Genomic DNA, 21400 nt, shown 5'->3' with positions numbered 1-21400 from the left:
TCCCAATTGCAGCTGCCCATCCTCATTCCGCCACACACTCCAACAAGTTCAAATCTCAATCAGCCTGTCCTATCCCACATTAAGTCCTGCTCATCCATCCCTTCAGTCTTCTACCCTGGTCTTTTATACATGAAACCTCCCTTCACCGTGCCATTGGTAGCAGAGATTTCAGCTGCCTCAGCTTTACACTCTGGAACTCCTTCCATCAAGCCAACTTTTCTATGTCCCTCCCCACCTTTTAAAGTCTTTGCAAAATGATATTTTCAATTAAATAAAGAAAGAACTTGCAAGGGGCTATGGGAGGGGGGGGGGAGGAACTTAACACAATCACAAACACTAAGGAGATGGTACTCAGTAAGATAATGGGACTAAAGGCAGATAAATCCCTTGGACCTGATGGCTTGCATCCCAGGGTCTTGAGAGAAGTTGCGGCAGGGATAGTGGATGCATTGGTTGTAATTTACCAAAATTCCCTGGATTCTGGGGAGGTTCCAGCAGATTGGAAAACTGCAAATGTAACGCCCCTATTTAAAAAAGGAGACAGACAAAAAGCAGGAAACTATAGACCAGGTAGCCTAACATCTGTGGTTGGGAAAATGTTGGAGTCCATTATTAAAGAAACAGCAGCAGGACATTTGGAAAAGCAAAATTCGGTCTGGCATAGTCAGCATGGATTTATGAAGGGGAAATCATGTTTGACAAATTTGCTGGAATTCTTTGAGGATGTAACGAACAGGGTGGATGAAGGGGAACCAGTGGATGTGGTGTATTTGGACTTCCAGAAGGCATTTGACAATGTGCCACATAAAAGGTTACTGCACAAGATAAAAGTTCATGGGGTTGGGGGAATATATTTGCTTGGATAGAGGATTGGCTAACTAATAGATAACAGAGAGTCGGAATAAATGGTTCATTCTCTTGTTGGCAACCAGTAACTAGTGGGGTGCCGCAAGAATTAGTGCTGGGACCCCATACTATTTACAATCTATATTAACGACTTGGAAGAAGGGACTGAGTGTAATGTAGCCAAGTTTGCTGATGATACAAAGATGGGAGGAAAAGCAATGTGTGAGGAGGACACAAAAAATCTGCAAAAGGACATAGACAGGCTAAGTGAGTGAGCAAAAATTTGGCAGATGGGATATAATGTTGGAAAGTGTGAGGTCATGCACTTTGGCAGAAAAAATCAAGAGCAAGTTATTATTTAAATGGAGAAAGATTGCAAAGTGCCGCAATACAGCGGGACTTGGGGGTACTTGTGCATGAAACACAAAAGGATAGTATGCAGGTTCAGCAAGTGATCAGGAAGGCTAATGGAATCTTGGCCTTTATTGCAAAGGGGATGGAGTATAAAGGCAGGGAAGTCTTATTACAGCTATATAAGGTATTGGTGAGGCCACACCTGGAATACTGCGTGCAGTTTTGGTTTCCATATTTACGAAAGGATATACTTGCTTTGGAGGCAGTTCAGAGAAGGTTCACTAGGTTGATTCCGGAGATGAGGGGGTTGACCTATGAGGAAAGGTTGAGTAGGTTGGGCCTCTACTCATTGGAATTCAGAAGAATGAGAGATGATCTTATCGAAACGTATAAGATTATGAGGGGGCTTGACAAGGTGGATGCAAAGAGGATGTTTCCACTGGTGTGGGAGACTAGAATTAGAGGGCATGATCTTAGAATAAGGGGCCACCATTTAAAACAGAGATGAGAAATTTCTTCTCACAGAGGTTTGTAAATCCGTGGAATTCGCTGCCTCAAAGAGCTGTGGAAGCTGGGACATTGAATAAATTTAAGACAGAAATAGACAGTTTCTTAAACGATAAGGGGTTATGGGGAGTGGGCAGGGAAGTGGAGCTGAGTCCATGATCAGATCAGCCATGATCTTATTGAATGGCGGAGCAGGCCTGATGGGCCGTATGGCCTACTCCTGCTCCTATTTCTTATGTTCTTATGTTCTTATTTATATCGTGCCTTTCGGATCCTCAGGTTGTCCCAAAATGTTTCACTGCCAATGAAGTACTTTCTTTTGGAAGTGTAGTCACTGTTGTTTTTGCTCCTCTCACAGCATGGGGGGAAATTTTCGGAGGGTCAGTGTGCGGGTTCAGTGGTGGGTCGGATAGGAACATTTCTTTTCGGAGCTTTCAACCCGCTACAATGCTACTTTCCCAGATGCTGGGTCTGTCAGCGCTGAACAGACCGAACATGCAGCGGCGGGGGAGGCAATTTACATCATTATGACCTTGTTAACAGCCCATTAAACTGTATTTTGAGCTCAACTTACCATTTTACGAGGTTGCCCATGGGTTCCATGCCTCTTGGGGATCATGTCAGGTAAGGAGGTCAGGAGTTCTGTGACCATGAATTAATTTCTTTACTTGACTGCTGAAAATGTGCTATAAAATAATTCACAGCTCATCTCACAGCTGTTCACTTTCCAAGATCCATAGCTGTTCTTACTGCATTTGCGAGACAGATTGAGCTTTATGCAGATTGCAAGTGTTTGGAGCAAACTCTCTATCCAGTGTGACCTCATTGGAACGATCTTTCTCACCACTAACAGATCATTTCTGTTATCTCAAGTACACTTGCCATCTATTACATCTATTACATGATTCCTGAGATGAATGGGTTGTCTTATGAAGAAAGGTTGACCAGGTTGGGCCAATACTCATTGGAGTTAGAAGAATGAGAGGTGATCTTATTGAAACGTATAAGATACTGAGGGGGCTTGACAGGGTAAAGGCAGAGAGGATGTTTCCCCTCGTGTGAGAATCTAGAACTAAGGGTCATAGTTTCAGGATAAGGGGCCGTCCACTTAAAATGGAGATGAGGAGGAATTTATTTTCTCAGGGGGTCGTGAATCTTTTGAATTAACCACCCCAAAGAGCTGTGGAGGCTGGGTCATTGAATATATTTAAGGTGGAGGTAGACAGATTTTTGAATGGTAAGGAAGTCAAGGGTTATGGGGAGTGAGCAGGGAAATGGAGTTGAGGCAAAGATCAGATCAGCCATGATCTTATTGAATGGCGGAGCAGTCTCAAGGGGTCAAATATCCTACTCCTGCTCCTATTTCTTATGTTCTTATGTTCATCAGTGATCTTGAAACTATCTCACCTTGGTCCTCAAAATCCCACCATGATCAGTCCCAACACCAGCAGCACCAGGCACACCAGCATCACCAACAACACCAAACTTCTCCGCAATCAACTTACATTGCACAGGACAGAGGGCATCAGCACCCAACCAAATTACTGCCTGGGATGCCACGGACGGCCTCACCATGGCCAGATTTACTTCACGTGACGCTGTACACCCTGTCTGCCACATGATGTGCCAGGATGGCACTACCCCACACCAACACCATAAGCATCCCTACAATGTCCAAGCCATTCCTTTCACACCCATCAGCATTGGAGGGGCGGGGGGGTGGGGGGTGGCAAGGGGGAGAGGGGAGGGTACTGTTATGTGTCACCATTCACTGCAACTCACTAAGCCACTTCCAAATGTGGACACAAATCTGTCCAAGAACGCAAAGTGTTGAAAACAAAGGTTTCAATATTTGACAGCACATTAACAGAAACTTTACATGAACACTGGATAAAACACCCAAGTGCCTACCCTGGTGTATTGTTAGTTGCTATGATTGGACAAAGATGAGGGTGAGTGTGAGGGGTGGCTAGTGAGATGGGGATTTGATAATGTAGCTAAAGAGGGATGGGTGGAGGTCCAAGGTAAGTTGGTGTGAGTAAGGATGCGTCGGAAAAGGGTCGGGAAGGCAGTGTGATGGGGATGTGATGAATGGCATAGCAGGATGAGGTTGAGTGTGGCTTTGCAGTTTTGTGATCCACTGAGATCATTGAAAGGTTTGTGCCACTGCACCCTGGTCCTCCTGACGACATCCCTGATTGTGTCCTCTTGTGCAATGTGCAACCAGGCTGTGTTGGTCTCTTGGGGAGGTCTCTTCCTCCCATTGGAAGGGAAGAGAACCTCCCTGTGTGCTGTGACTCCCTCCATTAGCATATGGAGGGAGTCATGGGAGAGCCTGGGTGCAGCCGTACACCTCTGTGCTGTGCTTGTCAGTGTTTGCAGCACCTCAGTGTTGAATAAATTTGCACATGGTCCCTTTAAGGAAACCGGCTGATGACGCATCAAGTGATGTCATCAGACCCTCTACCTTCAATTGGCCCGGAAAACACGCTGTGCGGGCTTAACAAGCCTAATCTCCATAAAATCATTTCACAGAGCGGGCTGGAGCCAACAGCAATGTCAGAACCCGCTACCGATCTCGGCCACACTGGACCCGCCGAGGTTGGGGAAATTGTGGCCCATATCTCCATGTCCACTTCTTTATTTGTTTTTGCTCTTTTCTTCCCATCTACCCCCACCATGTTTAGCACCTTGTGATGCTTTCTATGTTAACGGCACTATATAAATGCAAATTGTTGTTGCAATATGTTTTTGGTTGTCTGAATTATATTACGGTTGAATTGATGCTGGTCTTTTTCTTCTACTGTATTACATTTGAGCTTGTGGGGAACAGAAGCTGGACTAATCTCATACATATCCCATCAGATCCTGCAGTGAAAAGCAATCGGCTTCTTTGATGAACCAAAGATTCAGGAGAGAGTCATGTATGATATTGAGACTCTGCCCTGTGCAACTCTCAGATAGGTGGCAGATGTAATTGAATGTAGAAAAGTATAAAAGAGGAACTTTTTGTTAAATAGAACAGCCATACAGCATGCTGATCTGGGAAGAGATAAACTAAAGGTTTGGTTTCAAAAAAACAAATAATGTGCAGGGCTGCATTAACAGAGGGTAGAATACAAATCAAAAGAGGTTGTTTCATTACTATATAAGGGCTGGGCAAGCCCCCTCTGGAGAACCGTGTACAGTTCTGGTCACCTATTCAAAGGGAGGACATTATTGCCATTGAGGGAGTGCACATTTGCATATCAGGAGTTTAGATTATCATGAAAAGGTAAAAGAATTTGGGCTTATTTTCTTTGGCGAAAATTCAAGGTGATCTCATTTAAGTATTCGACAATATGAACAGAATTCACAAAGTTGATTGAGGTAAATTGTTTGTTGTGGATAAGGGTTCAACCACCAGGCGATCAAAGTTATAAGCTAGGAGTAAAAGGAAAATCAAACAGAACATTTTCATCTAAATAATAATAGTTGTCCAGAGGAGGCCACTGAAGTAAACAGCAATTCATTGCTTTCTGGTGAGAGCGAAGTGATTGAAGGATGTTGTGAGAAAGTACTTATGTCAGGGTTCTCTTTCAAGAAACCATTGGGCCTAGTGGTCTTTTACTGCTCCTATAAACTCTGAGGTGAGCAAATAAAGAGCCGCAAGTTTAGGTGTCATTGATTGCAAATTAACAAAAAATTCTTAAATTTAACATTTTACTCAGGCAGTTTGTCTGTTCTGAAGATAATTGTTGCGAGAGGTAAAAGGTCAAGTTTCATCTTTAAAAAAAATTGTTTACCATTTCTGCTCTCTCTTTAAATAATGAATTAAATGACAGTGTATAACCCATTTCTGACATCTCTCTACCTAGATATGCAGACAATTTAGACACTACAAGGCTCATCTTTCAAGAATCAGGTGGTAAATATTTGCACAATCAGTGAATTTGTCCCCTTTATTGTTATATTTCAAGTTAAAAATGTGGCAGTACAACACAGCAATGTCGTGTACCATGGCAGTGGGGACTTGGGTTTAATCATCCACCTTGGTGATTTTTAAATCTAAGCTGTAATTAAAGTGTCAGTTGTGACTCGGTGATAGCTCTGTCACCTCTGAGGCAGACGGTTGTGGGTACAGGTCCCACTCCAGAGACTTGAGCACAAAATCTAAGCTTACACTTCAGTGCAGTACTGAAGGAGCGCTGCACTGTCGGAGGTGCCGTCTTTGGAACCAAACGTTATACCGAGTCCAGTCTGCCCTCTCAGGAGAACGCAAAAGATCCCATGGAACTATTCAAAGAAGAGCAGGGGAGTTCTCCCCGGTGTCCTAACCAACATTTATCCCTCTCCTAACATCACTAGATTGTCTGGTCATTATCGCAGTGCTGTTTGTGGGACTTTGCTGTGTGCAAATTGGCTGGTGTCTTTTCTACATTACAACAGTGACTACACTTCAGTACTTGATTGGCTGTAAAACGCTTTGGGACATCCGGAAGTTATGAAAGGGATGGAGGACAATCGCTGGGTTGCTGTGACATGCCTTCTTATAGCTGGCCTACAGTGGGATTGCTGAAGACCTGGAAGCAGGTTGCTCAGCCTCCCTCTTTACTACTAGTTGTGCAATCCTGGGTGACATGGGGATTATATTAAAAAAACACAGTGGTTTGATCTCCTGGGGGGAAAAAAATAGAAGAAAATGCTAAAACAAATCACCATCAACAACTTCAGGGAAACAGACAGGCTAGTAGTTTTGGCAGATAAATGTCAAACTGGCTAACAAGGGAAATTAGGGATAATGTTAAATCCAAGGAAGAGGCATATACATTGGCCAGAAAAAGCAGCAAACCTGAATCCTGGGAGAAATTTAGAATTCAGCAGAGGAGGATAAAGGGCCTAATTAGGAGGAGGAAAATAGAGTATGAGAGGAAGCTTGCAGTGAACATAAAAATTGACTGCAAAAGCTTCTATAGATATGTGAAGAGAAAAAGATTAGTGAAGACCAATGTAGGTCCTTTGCAGTCAGAATCAGGTGAATTTATAATGGGGAACAAAGAAATGGCAGACCAATTGAACAAATACTTTGGATCTGTCTTCACTAAGGAAGACACAAATAACCTTCCGGAAATACTAGGGGTTCGAGGGTCTAGCGAAAAGGAGGAACTGAAGGAAATCCTCATTAGTCAGGAAATTGTGTTAGGAAAATTGATGGGATTAAAGGCTGATAAATCCTCAGGGCCTGATAGTCTGCATCCCAGAGTACTTAAGGAAGTGGCCATTGAAATAGTGGATGCATTGGTGATCATTTTCCAACATTCTATTGACTCTGCATCAGTTCCTATGGACTGGAGGGTAGCTAATGTAACACCACTTTTTAAAAAAGGAGGGAGAGAGAAAACAGGGAATTATAGACCGGTTAGCCTGACATCGGTGGTGGGGAAAATGTTGGAATCAATTATTAAAGATGAAATAGCAGCGCACTTGGAAAGCAGTGACAGGATCGATCCAAGTCAGCATGGATTTATGAAAGGGAAATCCTGCTTGACAAATCTTCTAGAATTTTTTGAGGATGTAACGAGTAGAGTGGACAAGGGAGAATCAGTGGATGTGGTGTATTTGGACTTTCAAAAGGCTTTTGACAAGGTCCCACACAAGAGATTATGTGCAAAATTAAAGCACATGGTATTGGGAGTAATATATTGACGTGGATAGAGAACTGATTGGCAGACAGGAAGCAGAGAGTTGGAATAAACGCGTCCTTTTCAGAATGGTAGGCAGTGACCAGTGGGGTGCCGCAGTGTTCAGTGCTGGGACCCCAGCTATTTACAATATACATCAATGATTTAGATGAAGCAATTGAATGTAATATCTCCAAGTTTGCAGATGACACTAAGCTGGGTGGCGGTGTGAGCTGTGAGGAGGATGCTAAGAGGCTGCAGGGTGGCTTGGGCAGGTTAGGTGAGTGGGCAAATACATGGCAGATGCAGTATAATGTGGATAAATGTGAGGTTATCCATTTTGATGGCAAAAACACGAAGGCAGAATATTATCTGAATGGCGGCAGATTAGGAAAAGGGGAGGTGAACGAGACCTGGGTGTCATGGTACGTCAGTCATTGAAGTTTGGCATGCAGGTACAGCAGGTGGTGAAGAAGGCAAATGGCATGTTGGCCTTCATAGCTAGAGGATTTGAGTATAGGAGCAGGGAGGTCTTACTGGAGTTGTACAGAGCCTTGGTGAGGCCACACCTGGAATATTGTGTTCAGTTTTGTTCTCCTAATCTGAGGAAGGACGGTCTTGCTATTGAGGGAGTACAGCGAAGGTTTACCCGATTGATTCCTGGGATGGCAGGACTGGCATATGAGGAGAGACTGGATCAACTGGGCTTGTATCCACTGGAGTTTAGAAGAATGAGAGGGGACCTCACAGAAACATATAAAATTCTGACGGGATTGGACAGGTTAGGGCAGGAAGAATGTTCCCGTTGCTGGGGAGTTCCAGAACCAGGGGTCACAGTCTAAGAATAAGGAGTAAGCCATTTAGGACCGAGATGAGGAGAAACTTCTTCACTCCGAGAGTGGTTAACCTGTGGAATTCTCTACCGCGGAAAGTTGTTGAGGCCAGTTCATTAGATATATTCAAAAGGGAGTTAGATATGGCCCTTACAGCCAAAGGGGTCAAGAGGTATGGAGAGAAAGCAAGAAAGGGCTACTGAGGTTGAATGATCAGCCATGATCTTGTTGAATGGCAGTGCATGCTCGAAGGGCCAAATGGCCTGCTACTGCACCTAATTTCTATGTTTTTATGCAAAGAAATGTGAGACAATTTATTTTGGAAGGTAAATAAAGAAACGTCACGTGTACTACATGATAAATCTTTTAAAGGAGTAGAAGTTCTGGGATATTTAGGGGTTTAGATACTCAAACCTTTAAGAGCATATCGTACTTTTCTGAAGTTGCGTTGAGACGTATTGTTGAAACAGTGTAGAGCTTTTGCATCTTTTGATAAAAATGATGGAAATTGTGTTGAAAAAATGAGGCTCAGCAACTTTTATCTTGTACTCAGGCCTCACAAATAAAGACCACTTTGAATTTTACAGAAATCTAAAATTTCAATCTATGAGAAAATGTGGGCGTTCATGAACAGTCGGAAGCAGACAGCTTTACTGAAGAACAATGATGAGGGGATTCAACGTGTTCTCACCACAGACTATGCTCTTCTGATGGAGTCAACCAGCATTGAATATGTTACTCAGCGAAACTGCAACCTGACCCAGATCGGTGGGCTCATTGACTCAAAAGGATATGGCGTTGGAACACCTATGGGTAAAACAGTGATTTTAACTTTTCATCTGGTTAAAAGGTACAGGTCACAAGTGCCTTTATTTGGGACAGATTTCACAGGGAAACACACACACCTGGCCATTTGTGGGCAGTGTTGATGGAGGTCAGGCATTAGATGCTCCTTCTGCAGTCTAATTTTGGGAATGATACAATATAATAGGCAGGGGGAATGAACATCGGAAGCTATTTCCCTCCTTTAGGGAAGGAAGTCTGCCGTCCCTACCCAGTCTGGTCTATATGTGACTTCAGACCCACAGCAACATGGTTGACTCTTAACTACCCTCTGAAAAGGCATAATAAGCCACTCAGTTGTATAAGGTGGGTCACCACCACCTTCTCAAGGGCTATAAATGCTGGCCTTGCCAATGACGCCCACATCCCATGAACGAATAAATAAAAAAAAATAAGGCAAAAAAAACCCAATAGAATGTAGCTCCATCATGATGAACTTGCGTCTATCGCAGAAGCCTTCCTTGCACTGTCAAAGTCACCAGCCTCATGGTTCACTATAATTATTACGATAAGTTGCCACTTCAGTCTTCCTCTGGATTCATTGTTTTAATGCCAGTCTTGAGTAGCTGGCATTGGCAACATATGTTCCAGTCATTGCTTGTGTATCAATCTCAAAAAACTCCAGACCCTCATCTTTTATCCACCTTTTGCTTTCACTGTTTTATTTCTGACCTTGACTTCCTAATTAATCATAATTCTCCCGAGATTCATTGAATCAAACTGAGCTCAAAACTCAATGTCTTTCTTCAGAGTCCATGCCTCTTGGCCATACATGATTGTAGGTAGGATCAGGGTATTCCAATAAAGGGCGCTCAATGTTCACACTAATAGTACAATTTTCCCAAACTCTCCACAGTTAACTGAAGGAGTGGAGAGCCATCACTATTTTGATCACAACATCTTTTGAGACATTTTTAGCTCATCAATTCCACATTCGATACATGAATTGGGTTACTTGTTTTATCTCCTCCTCACAGTATATTTTACAGTATTTCGCTCCAGGCGGAAAAGAGAACATTGCTTTCGGCTTATTGATTATAAGAGCATATTAATACTGGATTATTATTCATCAACAGTTTCTGCTGTTTTTGGCTAGTGATGCTATGTGATAAAATGTTGGTGCTGATAGTCCATCATTTTCTATTTTTGTCTGGAATTTTATTTTAAAATTGTGTTATGTTTATTGTAACTTTGTTTTAATTGAAAACATTGGTTAAAGTTTGTAGTAAAATTGAATGCAGTTGCAAGTAAGCAGAACGTTTTTATTTTACTAATTAATGAAAAAAACAGAATCAAAATTAGTTTCTAAATATATATATTTAATTGTCAACCTTATGAATTATTTTACTGAACCTTCTCCTCTGGTATTGCGTGGAGAAAAACCCACATTATTAGAACTTAATTTTTTTTTAGGTCAAATCACTGATTTTTTTAGAACTATTAATTTTTTTTTGGTAGAGCTATCTATGTGTAGTCTTCATTTTATATTATTTTTATTATGAAATAAAAGATTAAAAGCATTAATTTCTGAAGGTTCGTTGTGCCACTGCAATTGAAATTTCAGTCATAATTATGCGTGATAATGGAGTTTAATTGCAGAATTACACATCAATTTTTTGCAATATGTATTGCTACTTATAAAAGGAATGACTTGTGCAATAAAAAAAAAACAGGGAGCTGAAACTGAGTTGTATTAGTATCAACGTGCTAACATACTCATATGAAATCACTAACTCATTTATTTTAACTTTTTATCAATTAAAATTTAATTTCCTTTTTAGATAGGAGAGACAGGAATTAAATATAAATGTGTTATGGAGTTTGTTACGAATGTTGCATAGTGCAATTTCAACTCCAGGCCTTTGAAAACTGAACGTAAAATGTGATCCAAAAGAATTAAGGCTTGACTTTCCATCTGAATCTTAAATTTTGTCCATAGCTTTCAAATGGGCTGCAATGAAGGGCTAAAATCGTGAAGAGATCTCAACATAATGAATGAAATTGCTTCTATCTAAGATGGAACAGTTCACCCATTCACCCCTGTGCAGGCTGACCTACATTGGCTCCCGGTCCGGCAATGCCTCAGTTTTAAAATTCTTATCCTTGTTTTTAAATCTCCCCACGGCCTCACCCCTCTCTATTTCTGTAACCCCCTCTAGCCCTACCACCTCCGAGATGTCTGCGCTCCTCTAATTCTGGCCTCTTGCGCATCACCAATTTTCATTGCTCCACCATCGGTGGCCGTACCTTCAGCTGCCTAGGCCCAGAGCTCCAGAGTTCCCTCCTTAGATCTCACCTCCTCTCTACCGCTCTCTCCTTTTTTAAGACACTCCTTAAAACCTAGCTCTTTGACTGAGCTTTTGGTCACCTGTCCTAATATGTCCTTAAGTGGCTGGATGTCAAATTTTGTTTGTTAACACTCCTGTAAAACCTGGACCTTCTTTGCTGCTGCTCTGTGAATTTTTTTCCATTGCCTCTATCATTTTCTCTTTCCACCACAGATTATATTTACAAAATAATTAGTTTAAAGGAGTCTTTTCCTCACTATCCAATGTTCTCCTCTTCCAGCCCGCTCACCCCACAGCCTGGGTTCACACACCTCTTGAAACTGAGTCAATGGAGTGGCCAGCCTATTCCCACATCTCCACCATTGCCACTGCTCTGGCCGTCTATCAGGAGGTGTATGAGAATAGTTGCAACCAACGTTAAATACTTAAACACATTTCCTTTTTCATGCTGCTTTCCCTCTTTGGCATGTTTTCCAAATATAGCTTCCATATTTTGACCTTCATGCCAGTAAAATCAACTTTCCTGAAATCTGGGATATTTGTTTTATTACTGCTAGACCTATCTCAGACCACATCAAATCTAATGCTGTGATTGTTGATGCTTATGCATTCCCCAATTTCTCTGCCAGCTAAATACCAGATTAAGTCTAGTTTTTCTCCTCATTCCTAATCATAACCTGCTGTGTTAATACATATTGCTCCATTAATTTCAAAGCAGACTTTCTTTTGGAAGGTATGAATCATTTCTTGCTTTTATTTTCTGTTACTGACCTTTTCTTCATTTGTGCAAATAATTCCATATCAATTTCTTGGCCTATAGAAGTTCCTAGTTATTAATTTCCTTTTCTTCATGGCTTCGTTATTCCCAGCTGCCAAAGCTAAATATCCTTTTTAAATAACTTTCAAATCCTCCCTCAATTTATTTCCACTATCCCTTCTAAACATTTTAAATCCGTGTTCCAGTTTTAGCTGCCTCTCTGTTAGACCAATTCTCATTCCATTCAAAGCTGTAAAGTATCAGTTCACTCTTCTCTATTAGTGTAAAATGGTTTAGTGTGTCAATATTGCATGATCCCCATCAATCAATCACTGATTTTTTTTCCAGCATAAATGTTTATCCCAGAGAGCCAGTTTCCCAAATGTGTACTTCCAACACTGTGCCTCACCCGCTGGGCCCATCAGGAAATCATGGGTGCACTCCCCCAAATTTTCTGTCTGTTAGCTCTTTTATTTTAATGATAGGAATATTGTGGGACGTGTGTTCACAATTTCCCAATATGTGCCGCGGAGGGAGAGGCTCCATGCTGGAAGTGCACAGTTTCCATTTCACCTTTGATCTTAGTTTAAACACATCCCAAATGCATCACAAATTTGGCCCAATTTTCTAGACGTTTGTTTATTTAAATGTAGTTCATCGTTGCTAAGCTCCTGAGGCAACATTGTCAAGCTTTCCTTTGTCGTTCCTTCTGCTTTACGGTTTCATGGTGTTCTAGAACACAGGCAAATAAAGGAATTCAGCTACAAACATGAGCAGATAAACTATTTTCTACCTCAGTGGAAAAGTGATATTTTGTAAGAAAAATTACATCAGTAAACTATTGTCCTCAGGCATGAAAACTATGGGCTGGATTTTCGGCTGTTTTGCACCCCATTTCGTGCCTCGGCGGGGTGTAAAAATGATTTTTTTGGGGGGGCGTGAAACAAAGTACACAAGATTTTACGCCCGAGCGGAACTCTCTCCAATAGTTTCGTGGTGGCGCTAAAACTTACCGCCCCACCACTGTTTTGATCATTTGGATGACGTAAATCATCGTGCGTCGCTGTGCTAGTACCCCGGGTGAAACTTTCGCGCATTTCACCCGATTTAGCGCTGCCCGGGAATGCGTCCAAAAAAAATAGACAGGCCCAGAGCGCACCAGGCGCTAACGGCGCCATGTTGAAAGCGGATGAGAAATTCGCAGTTGTGAGTGATTGAAAGGATTAGGAGAAGAACACTGTGTTACTACATACTTTTGATTGTGAAGTTTATGTAAGTTTCTAGTTTGTTTTCTAAAGGACATTTTAAAAGTTGGGGGCCAAGCTCGGTCGGCAGCCAGTAATCTTGGCTGCTATATTCATGCGGCTTCAAGCTGGAAGAAGGCTTATTGTTGATCATTTGCAACGTAATCGAAGAGGCTGCAGACATATGGGGAAGAGGCCTTACCCCCCACGAATTTACAGGGAACATCGCTATTACCTCCAGCTCTGAGACACAGTGTGTTAGAAGGCTGTGCTTCCACTCACAGAGATATGCCAGCTCATATAGGCAGACCTGCAGCCTACCAGGCAACAGCACTGCACTGCCTGTCGAGGTGAAGGTGACTGTGGCTCTTGCCTTCTATGCCTCCGGCTCCTTTCAGGCATCAGCAGTGGACATATGCTCCATCTCACAGCATGCTACACATCGCTGCATTCAGCAATGCACTATATGCAAGCAGAATGGACTTCATAAACTTCCCAATGACCAGGGAGACCCAAAATGAGAGGGCTGTAGGTTTTGGATTATTTTCTGGCTTCCCCAAGGTTCAGGGTGCCCTTGACTGTACGCACATTGCCCTGCGAGCATCTTTACAGAATGCAGAAGTTTTCTGAAACCGAAAGGGATTCCACTCCATGAACTTACAGATCGTCTGCGACCATACTCAGAGCATCATGGCAGTCAATGCCCAATATCCAGGCAGCATCTATGATGCTTTCATCTTGCATGAAAGCAGTGTCTCACGCATGTTCCAGCATCAATCACAAGGCTCAGGGACAAAAGTTACAGCTCATGAACCCCCTCCGGAACCCTCAAACAGAAGCCGAGCATCGCTATAATGAGAGCCATGCAGCCACACGCAACATCATCGAACAGACAATTGGAGTGCTCAAGCAACGCTTCCGATGCTTGGACCACTCTGGAGGCTGCCTGCAATACTCCCCTCAGCAGATCGCTGAGTTCATTGTGGTGTGCTGCACGCTACACAACTTAGCCATCATGAGGGGACAGGAATTGCCACTGGGGATTGCAGGACCACCTCAGGGGAGAGGGGGAAGAGGAGAATGAGGAGGATGAGGAAGAGGAGCCTGGCGAGGAACCCATGCCACCACCACCACCACAACCACAGGGGGGGCATCGTGGAGATTTTGAGGCTGTAAAAGCCTTACGTCGGCAGCTCATAACTGAATGCTTTGCTTGAAGAGTGAACGGCACGTTTGAGCGTTGCCTGGCCGCTCGATCCCACCATGTTGACTATTCCCTCTCTTATTCTGCAAATGAGACACTACACAGAAATGGTTAAGGTGAACAAAAAAAATGTATTAAACATTGTAACATTGTAAACTTTGTAACCTTTATTCTGAGACTTAAATAAAATGAAATAAAATGAGCCGCATCCAGCAGTGTGATAAGTCAACAACGTTATCAACAAAGCAACATAATGCAGTGTGATACTTTAACATAATCTGTAACATAGTAATACTGTAACGTAAAACATACAATGTATCCAGCATCAACAACATAATGCAGCAACATCATAACTTGCCCCACTATTTTTTTGCACCGCCTTTACCCTCCTTCTCCTTATCACCATCCCTTGCCTGCTGCTCCTATCCAAAGTGGCGTGCAGTAAGTCTGCCAGAGCGCTGCTGTGTTGGGGGCAGAGACAATGGAGACGCCATCTGGGGATGCACTGGAACAACTCGTGGTGTGGAAGGCCCGGCTTCTGACTGGCTAGCCTCTTCATCGGCGTCGCCAGTCACAAGTGGTTTGGTTATGACAGTGGGGAACGCAGAGAGTATGGCGGCAGACATGGGCTGAATCATCTGCCCAAGCTGAAGCATGCGCCATATTCCGCAAGGGTTCACGCCACACTCTCTGGGACTCCACTGTCACTGCTGGAGGCCACCAGCCTCATGTAGGCATTGATGGCCTCGCTGGTGTATCGGCTCGCACCGACAATCTGCGACCCTATTTCCATAATCATCGCTTTGAGTCTGTCGATGCTAGCAGGAATCCTACCCAAGACATCAAGGAGCTGACGGCTGACCTGGATGCTCTCCATGAACATTCCCACCATGTCCAGTTCCAGCGGACCGACTTTGCCGACTCACCCTCTGGAGAGATAGCATGCGGGATTCAACCCCAGCACTGTGTTGCTGCTCCAGGAACCTCTATTTCGTTGAACCCCGAGAACGTCACGTCGTCCTCAGAGGAGTTGAGTGCCGGTGGTGGAACAGGGGTGGATTGATGCTGCGCAGGAGTCGGCTCATCGGTATCCTCCTCTTCCTCCTCCTCCAGATGACCTCCAGATGGCCTGACATGGAGTGGTCCCTTGAGGGATGCTGTGCCTGTGGCTGGTCATCTGGAAATAGAAAACAACAGATGAGTGGTTAGCTTCGGGGAAGGGGCAGGGTGACATGAAGAAGGTCGCATAGCACAGGCTCATTTGAAGGACTGCCGCTACTCCATTATATCTAATTCAGAGACACTGCAGGACATTGCTCCAACCCAACCCAGGAAGTGTGTAGGACATTGCCCCAACCCTAGTCCAGAGACACTGCAGGACATTGCCCCAACCCAACCCAGGGAGTGTGTAGGACATTGCCCCAACCCTAGTCCAGAGACACTGCAGGACATTGCCCCAACCTATCCCAGGGAGTGTGTAGCACTTACCCTCAGTATCCGAGCGGGAGTCAGCGGCCCCAGTAGCAACTGCCCGACCTGTGACGCCGATGAGCCTGCCACTCTGTCCTCGATGTCCGTGAGTGGCAGGGTCTGAGGCGGACCACCGCCTGTCCGCACCTGCTCGCGGTGATTATGAGACTTCTTGGGCCTGCAAAGATGAAAATGCGAATGGTTAAACAAGAGGGTCCATCTGCTCTTGTGGCACAGATAGCCACCAAAGCACTTATACCATACAGTCTGAATGTAATAGAGTTCTCTGTTTAATGTCTTGGAAGTTGCATGTGGTTCACCAGGAGGACATCACAGTGGGGACACACATGAGATCTCAGAAAGCAATCTTAATAATGTGTAATAATCATTCATGACAAATAGTGTGCCGAACTAAGTCTGCCGATGTGTCATGTATTTTAGGAGGCAACCCACAGAGTGCTGAGAGGCACCAACAACATGAGAACAAAGAGTGTGTCAGATTTATAATTGAAGTAATGAAGGAGTGCATGAATTAAAATTGTACTCACTCTGACGACCCTTGTCAGATCATTAAACTTCTTTCAGCATTGTGTGCCAGTCCTGACCACAGTGCCTGAGGCAGAGACCTCCTCAGCGATTTCCCTCTGAATCCTTTTAAATATGGATGGCAGTGGTCTAGAACCACCCCGAAGATGCAACACCTGCCATCTTCTTTCCATAGCCCCCACTAGAGCTTTATTAGTCTCATGGATGTCTGGAATCGTCGTCCTCCATGATCAAAATCGAAATGTAAAATGGCTGATTCAGCCCCGGTTGTACTGCGCATGCATGTGGCTATGCCCTGCATTAGTGTTTGCGACTGGAAACCAGACCAGAAGCGTGGGGCAAAAAAAAAATTGCACATGCACAGAATGGCTGATTTTTTCAGCGCTGGAGTTAACGCTAATGCTCCTTGTGAGTTTTCATTTGGTGAAAGTTCCTTGCTCTGGCACTAATGTTAATCCGGCGCTAAATTTTTGGCTCCACCGCAAATGGGCGAAAACGCAAAAATCCAAAAATCCAGCCCATTATCTGTGTTCTCAGGTGAATGCTATTTTTTGCTTTCCCTGTTTCATATATATTTATATAAAAGCAAAAAAAAAATTGAGCAGTTTTCTAACTTCCAACCTTCTCTCCTTTCTTGAGGGCACTGTAACATGCTAAAATGTATTTCCACAGATGCTGGCTTCCCCAGTATCTTGATGAAGTATTCTTCAAGCACGTGCCTTGAAAATGAATGTCAGCAGAGTGTTCATCATAGCCGAGCCTAACTCTGTCCTCAGTGGATCCACTGCGAGTTTCCAGCAAAAAATGAATAGCAGGTAGAAGCCTGGGCTGAATTTTTTTTTACCTTTAATTGCCCCAAAGCATTGAGGCCAATTGTAGCACTAATGATCACTTCCCTGGCCAATGTCAACTATCCTGGACCAGGACAAGCATTGACCCCGAGGCTTCTACACTAGGCAATAAATTTACCAACGGAGCCCCAAAGGAGTTAAACGTAATAGCCGGAAATAAAGTGAGTGATGTTATCATGCAATTAGTTAATATACTGGTATCAAATTCCTCTCCTGCCACTTTAATGGTAGTATTATGCCATGTATTTTGAGTTAGCATCTCCACTAAAATATTACAGATGAATTTGATATTAACACATTAAGCATTCATACAATAAGATTGTTCAGTCAATTCTAAGCCAATGCCTTTAGGCAACATACAAAAGCAAAATACTGTGGATGCAGGAATCTGAAATAAAAACAAAAAATGCTGGAAAAGGCAGCATCTGGAGAGAGAAACAGCCTGACCTGCTGAGTTTTTCCAGCATTTTCTGTTTTTATTTCTTTAGGCAACATGTTGTACTCATTATTTTGATTTTACAATGTATGACTTTGCAGAAATGAATAATGAATATTCACCATGCAGTGACCTAAACACTATCTAATCCAACCTTGGGTCATTATTTGTATTTAAGCTATATTTGATAGTCTGATATATTGAATAACATGCAAATACTTACTGTTAAAATTTCAGCTAGTACCATGGGATGAAGACTCAAACCCTGAAATTACGCAGTGAGAAACTCTGATATTTGTCTGAAGTTCCTCTCTCTCTCCTTTAGTGCAGGTGGTATCTGGTTTATTTAATATGGATTAAAGTCTCCACTGAAATATTGGAGAAAGGAATTTCAGATGAATGCATTAAGTTTTTATCGAGCGGGCCTGCATCTCTTAAAGGGGAAATGGATTTTTCATTGCTGGCTTGTGGGAAGTACATTTCTGGAGCAACAGGCACAATGTCTATGGTCAGGTCATCCCGATTCTTGGATACTGCCCTGGTGGTGCTTATTGACCAGTTCAGGGACAGGAAGGGGATGCCGTGCCAAATAGGTTAGCAGTGTTATGTATGCAACACATTGTAACCAGCATTCTACTGCCACCAGAATGTTGGAGGTATCTGTTGGAGTCCCAAGGGATCCCTCCCATGCTGTACCAGCACTCTGGAGTTAGAATAAAGAGACAAAGGTCACACTTACTCACGTCTACAGTACTCAATCATGTTACTTTATTCGGGACATAACAACTGGCAACGAGATAATGAACCATCAAGCGAAAATGCAGAGAACTGTTGGTATCCTGGAGAAATTCTCAGAAGGGGACGATTGGGAGGCCTTCGTGGAGCGATTCAACCAATACTTCGTGGCCAACGAGCTGGGAGGGAGTGTAAACGCTGCCAAACGAAGGGTGATCCTCCTCACCGTCTGCGGGGCAACAACCTATGGCCTCATGAAGAATCTTCTTGCTTCGGTGAAACCTAAAACCAAATCGTATGAAGAACTGTGTAAGCTGGTCCGTGAGCACCTAAATCTGAAGGAGAGCGTTCTGATGGCAAGGTATCGATTTTACACATGTCAACGGTCTGAAGGCCAGGAAGTGGCGAGCTATGTCACCAAATTAAGGCGCCTTGCAGGACATTGCGAATTTGATGGATTCCTGGAGCAAATGCTAAGAGACTTTTTTGTGCTTGGCATTGGCCATGAGGTTACCTTCGCAAACTATTGACTGTTGGAACACTGAACCTGAGCAAAGCCATAATGATAGCCGAGGCATTTATGTCCACCAGCAATAACACCAAAAATATTTTGCAGCATAAAGATGTTTCGGCAAGTACTGTACACAAAGTAACGTCGTTTTCAGGCAGCAATGCATATGGCAGAACGTACACGCCTGCAGCTGCACGACCTCAGATGACTCAGAGTCTGCCATCAAGCATTAATGAGAGGCAATTAACACCTTGTTGGCGCTGCGGAGATGATCATCGAGCCCATCAATGCCGCTTCAAACACTATGCGTGTAAAGGCTGTGGAGCAATGGGAACCTCCAGCGAATGTGCAGATGAGCTGCAAACCCTGCAAACCACCACGTTGCAGAGGAAGACCGATCCATGGCAGATCAAACTGAACTAGAGACTCAAACCGAAGAGGCAGAAGTGTACGGGGTACACACTTTCACCACGAAATGTCCACTGATCATGTTAAAAGTTGAACTGAATGGAATTCCAGTATCCATGGAATTGGACACGGGTGCGAGTCAGACAATCATGAGCAAAAAGGCCTTCGACAAGGCACACAGGCCCAAGCTGAGCCCCATTCACACAAGCTGAGAGCTAAAAAGCTGATTCCTGTAATTGGCAGCGCAGCAGTAAAAGTCTCCTATGATGGAACAGTGCACGAACTACCACTATGGATAATACCAGGAGATGGCCCCATGCTGTTTGGCAGAAGTTGGCTGAGAAAAAAACGCTTTCGTCCATCGATGATGCCTCATGTGCCCAGGTTCTAAGCTAGTTTCCGTCGTTGTTTGAGCCAGGCATCGGAAGTTTCTCGGGGGCGAAGGTGCAGATCCACTTGATTCCCGGTACACGACCCATCCACCACAAGGCATGAGCAGTGCCATACATGATGCGAGAGAAAGTGGAGATCGAGCTAGACAGGCTGCACCAAGAGGGCGTCATCGCGCCGGTAGAGTTCAACGAGTGGGCCAGTCCGATTGTTCCGGTTCTCAAGGGCACTATAAAGTAACGATTAACCGTTTTTCGCTGCAGGACCAGTACCTGCTACCCAAGGCAGATGACCTACTTGCGACGCTGGCAGGAGGAAAGACGTTCACCAAGTTCGATCTGACCTCAGCCTACATGATGCAGGAGCTGGTGGAATCTTCGAAAGGCCTCACCTGCATCAACACGCACTTTTTTGTGCTTGGCATTGGCCATGAGGTTATCTTCGCAAACTATTGACTGTTGGAACACTGAACCTGAGCAAAGCCATAATGATAGCCGAGGCATTTATGTCCACCAGCAATAACACCAAAAATATTTTGCAGCATAAAGATGTTTCGGCAAGTACTGTACACAAAGTAACATCGTTTTCAGGCAGCAATGCATATGGCAGAACCTACACGCCTGCAGCTGCACGACCTCAGATGACTCAGAGTCCGCCATCAAGCATTAATGAGAGGCAATTAACACCTTGTTGGCGCTGCGGAGATGATCATCGAGCCCATCAATGCCGCTTCAAACACTATGCGTGTAAAGGCTGTGGAACAATGGGACACCTCCAGCGAATGTGCAGATGAGCTGCAAACCCTGCAAACCACCACGTTGCAGAGGAAGACCGATCCATGGCAGATCAAACTGAACTAGAGACTCAAACCGAAGAGGCAGAATGTACAGGGTACACACTTTCACCACGAAATGTCCACTGATCATGTTAAAAGTTGAACTGAATGGAATTCCAGTATCCATGGAATTGGACAATAGATGCCCGTTTGGGATTCAGTCGGCCGCGGCTATTTTTCAAAGGAACATGCAGAGTCTGCTAAAGTCAGTTCTGCGCACCATGGTTTTTCAGAACGACATACTGGTCACAGGTCGGGACACCATCGAATATTTGCAGAACCTGGAAGAGGTTCTAAGTCGGATAGATTGTGTGGGACTCAGGTTGAAACGCTTGAAGTGTGTATTCCTTGGCGCCAGAGGTCGAGTTCTTAGGGAGAAGAATCGCGGCAGATGGCATTAGACCCACCGGCGCCAAGATGGAGGCTATCAAGAACGCACCGAGACCACAGAATGTGATGGAGCTGCGGTCGTTCCTGGGACTCCTCAATTATTTTGCTAATTTCCTACCCAGGTTAAGCACCTTGCTAGAACTTTTACACGTGTTGCTATGCAAGGGAGATGACTGGGTATGGGGGAAATCACAAGAGTCAGCTTTTGAGAAAGCCCGAAATCTGCTATGTTCCAACAAACTGCTTGTCCTGTATGATCCTTGTAAACATTTAGTGCTAGCTTGCGATGCGT

General features: G+C 43.9%; 1 protein-coding gene across 4 annotated transcripts in view; it reads left to right on the top strand.

The window, feature by feature from the left end:
* Positions 1–21400, top strand: part of LOC139276000 (glutamate receptor ionotropic, kainate 1) — a 519919-nt gene that overhangs the window by 463993 nt on the left and 34526 nt on the right. For all 4 annotated transcript variants that reach the window (XM_070893316.1, XM_070893319.1, XM_070893320.1 and 1 more), the window contains one exon: positions 8788–9013. In XM_070893316.1, the coding sequence (XP_070749417.1) occupies positions 8788–9013 (226 nt within the window). The remainder of the gene's footprint in view (positions 1–8787; positions 9014–21400) is intronic.

This window comes from Pristiophorus japonicus, chromosome 11, assembly GCF_044704955.1.
Source record: "Pristiophorus japonicus isolate sPriJap1 chromosome 11, sPriJap1.hap1, whole genome shotgun sequence".
In the NCBI taxonomy this organism is placed as follows: Eukaryota; Metazoa; Chordata; class Chondrichthyes; family Pristiophoridae; genus Pristiophorus; species Pristiophorus japonicus.
This window is presented reverse-complemented; position numbering and strand designations above follow the sequence as displayed.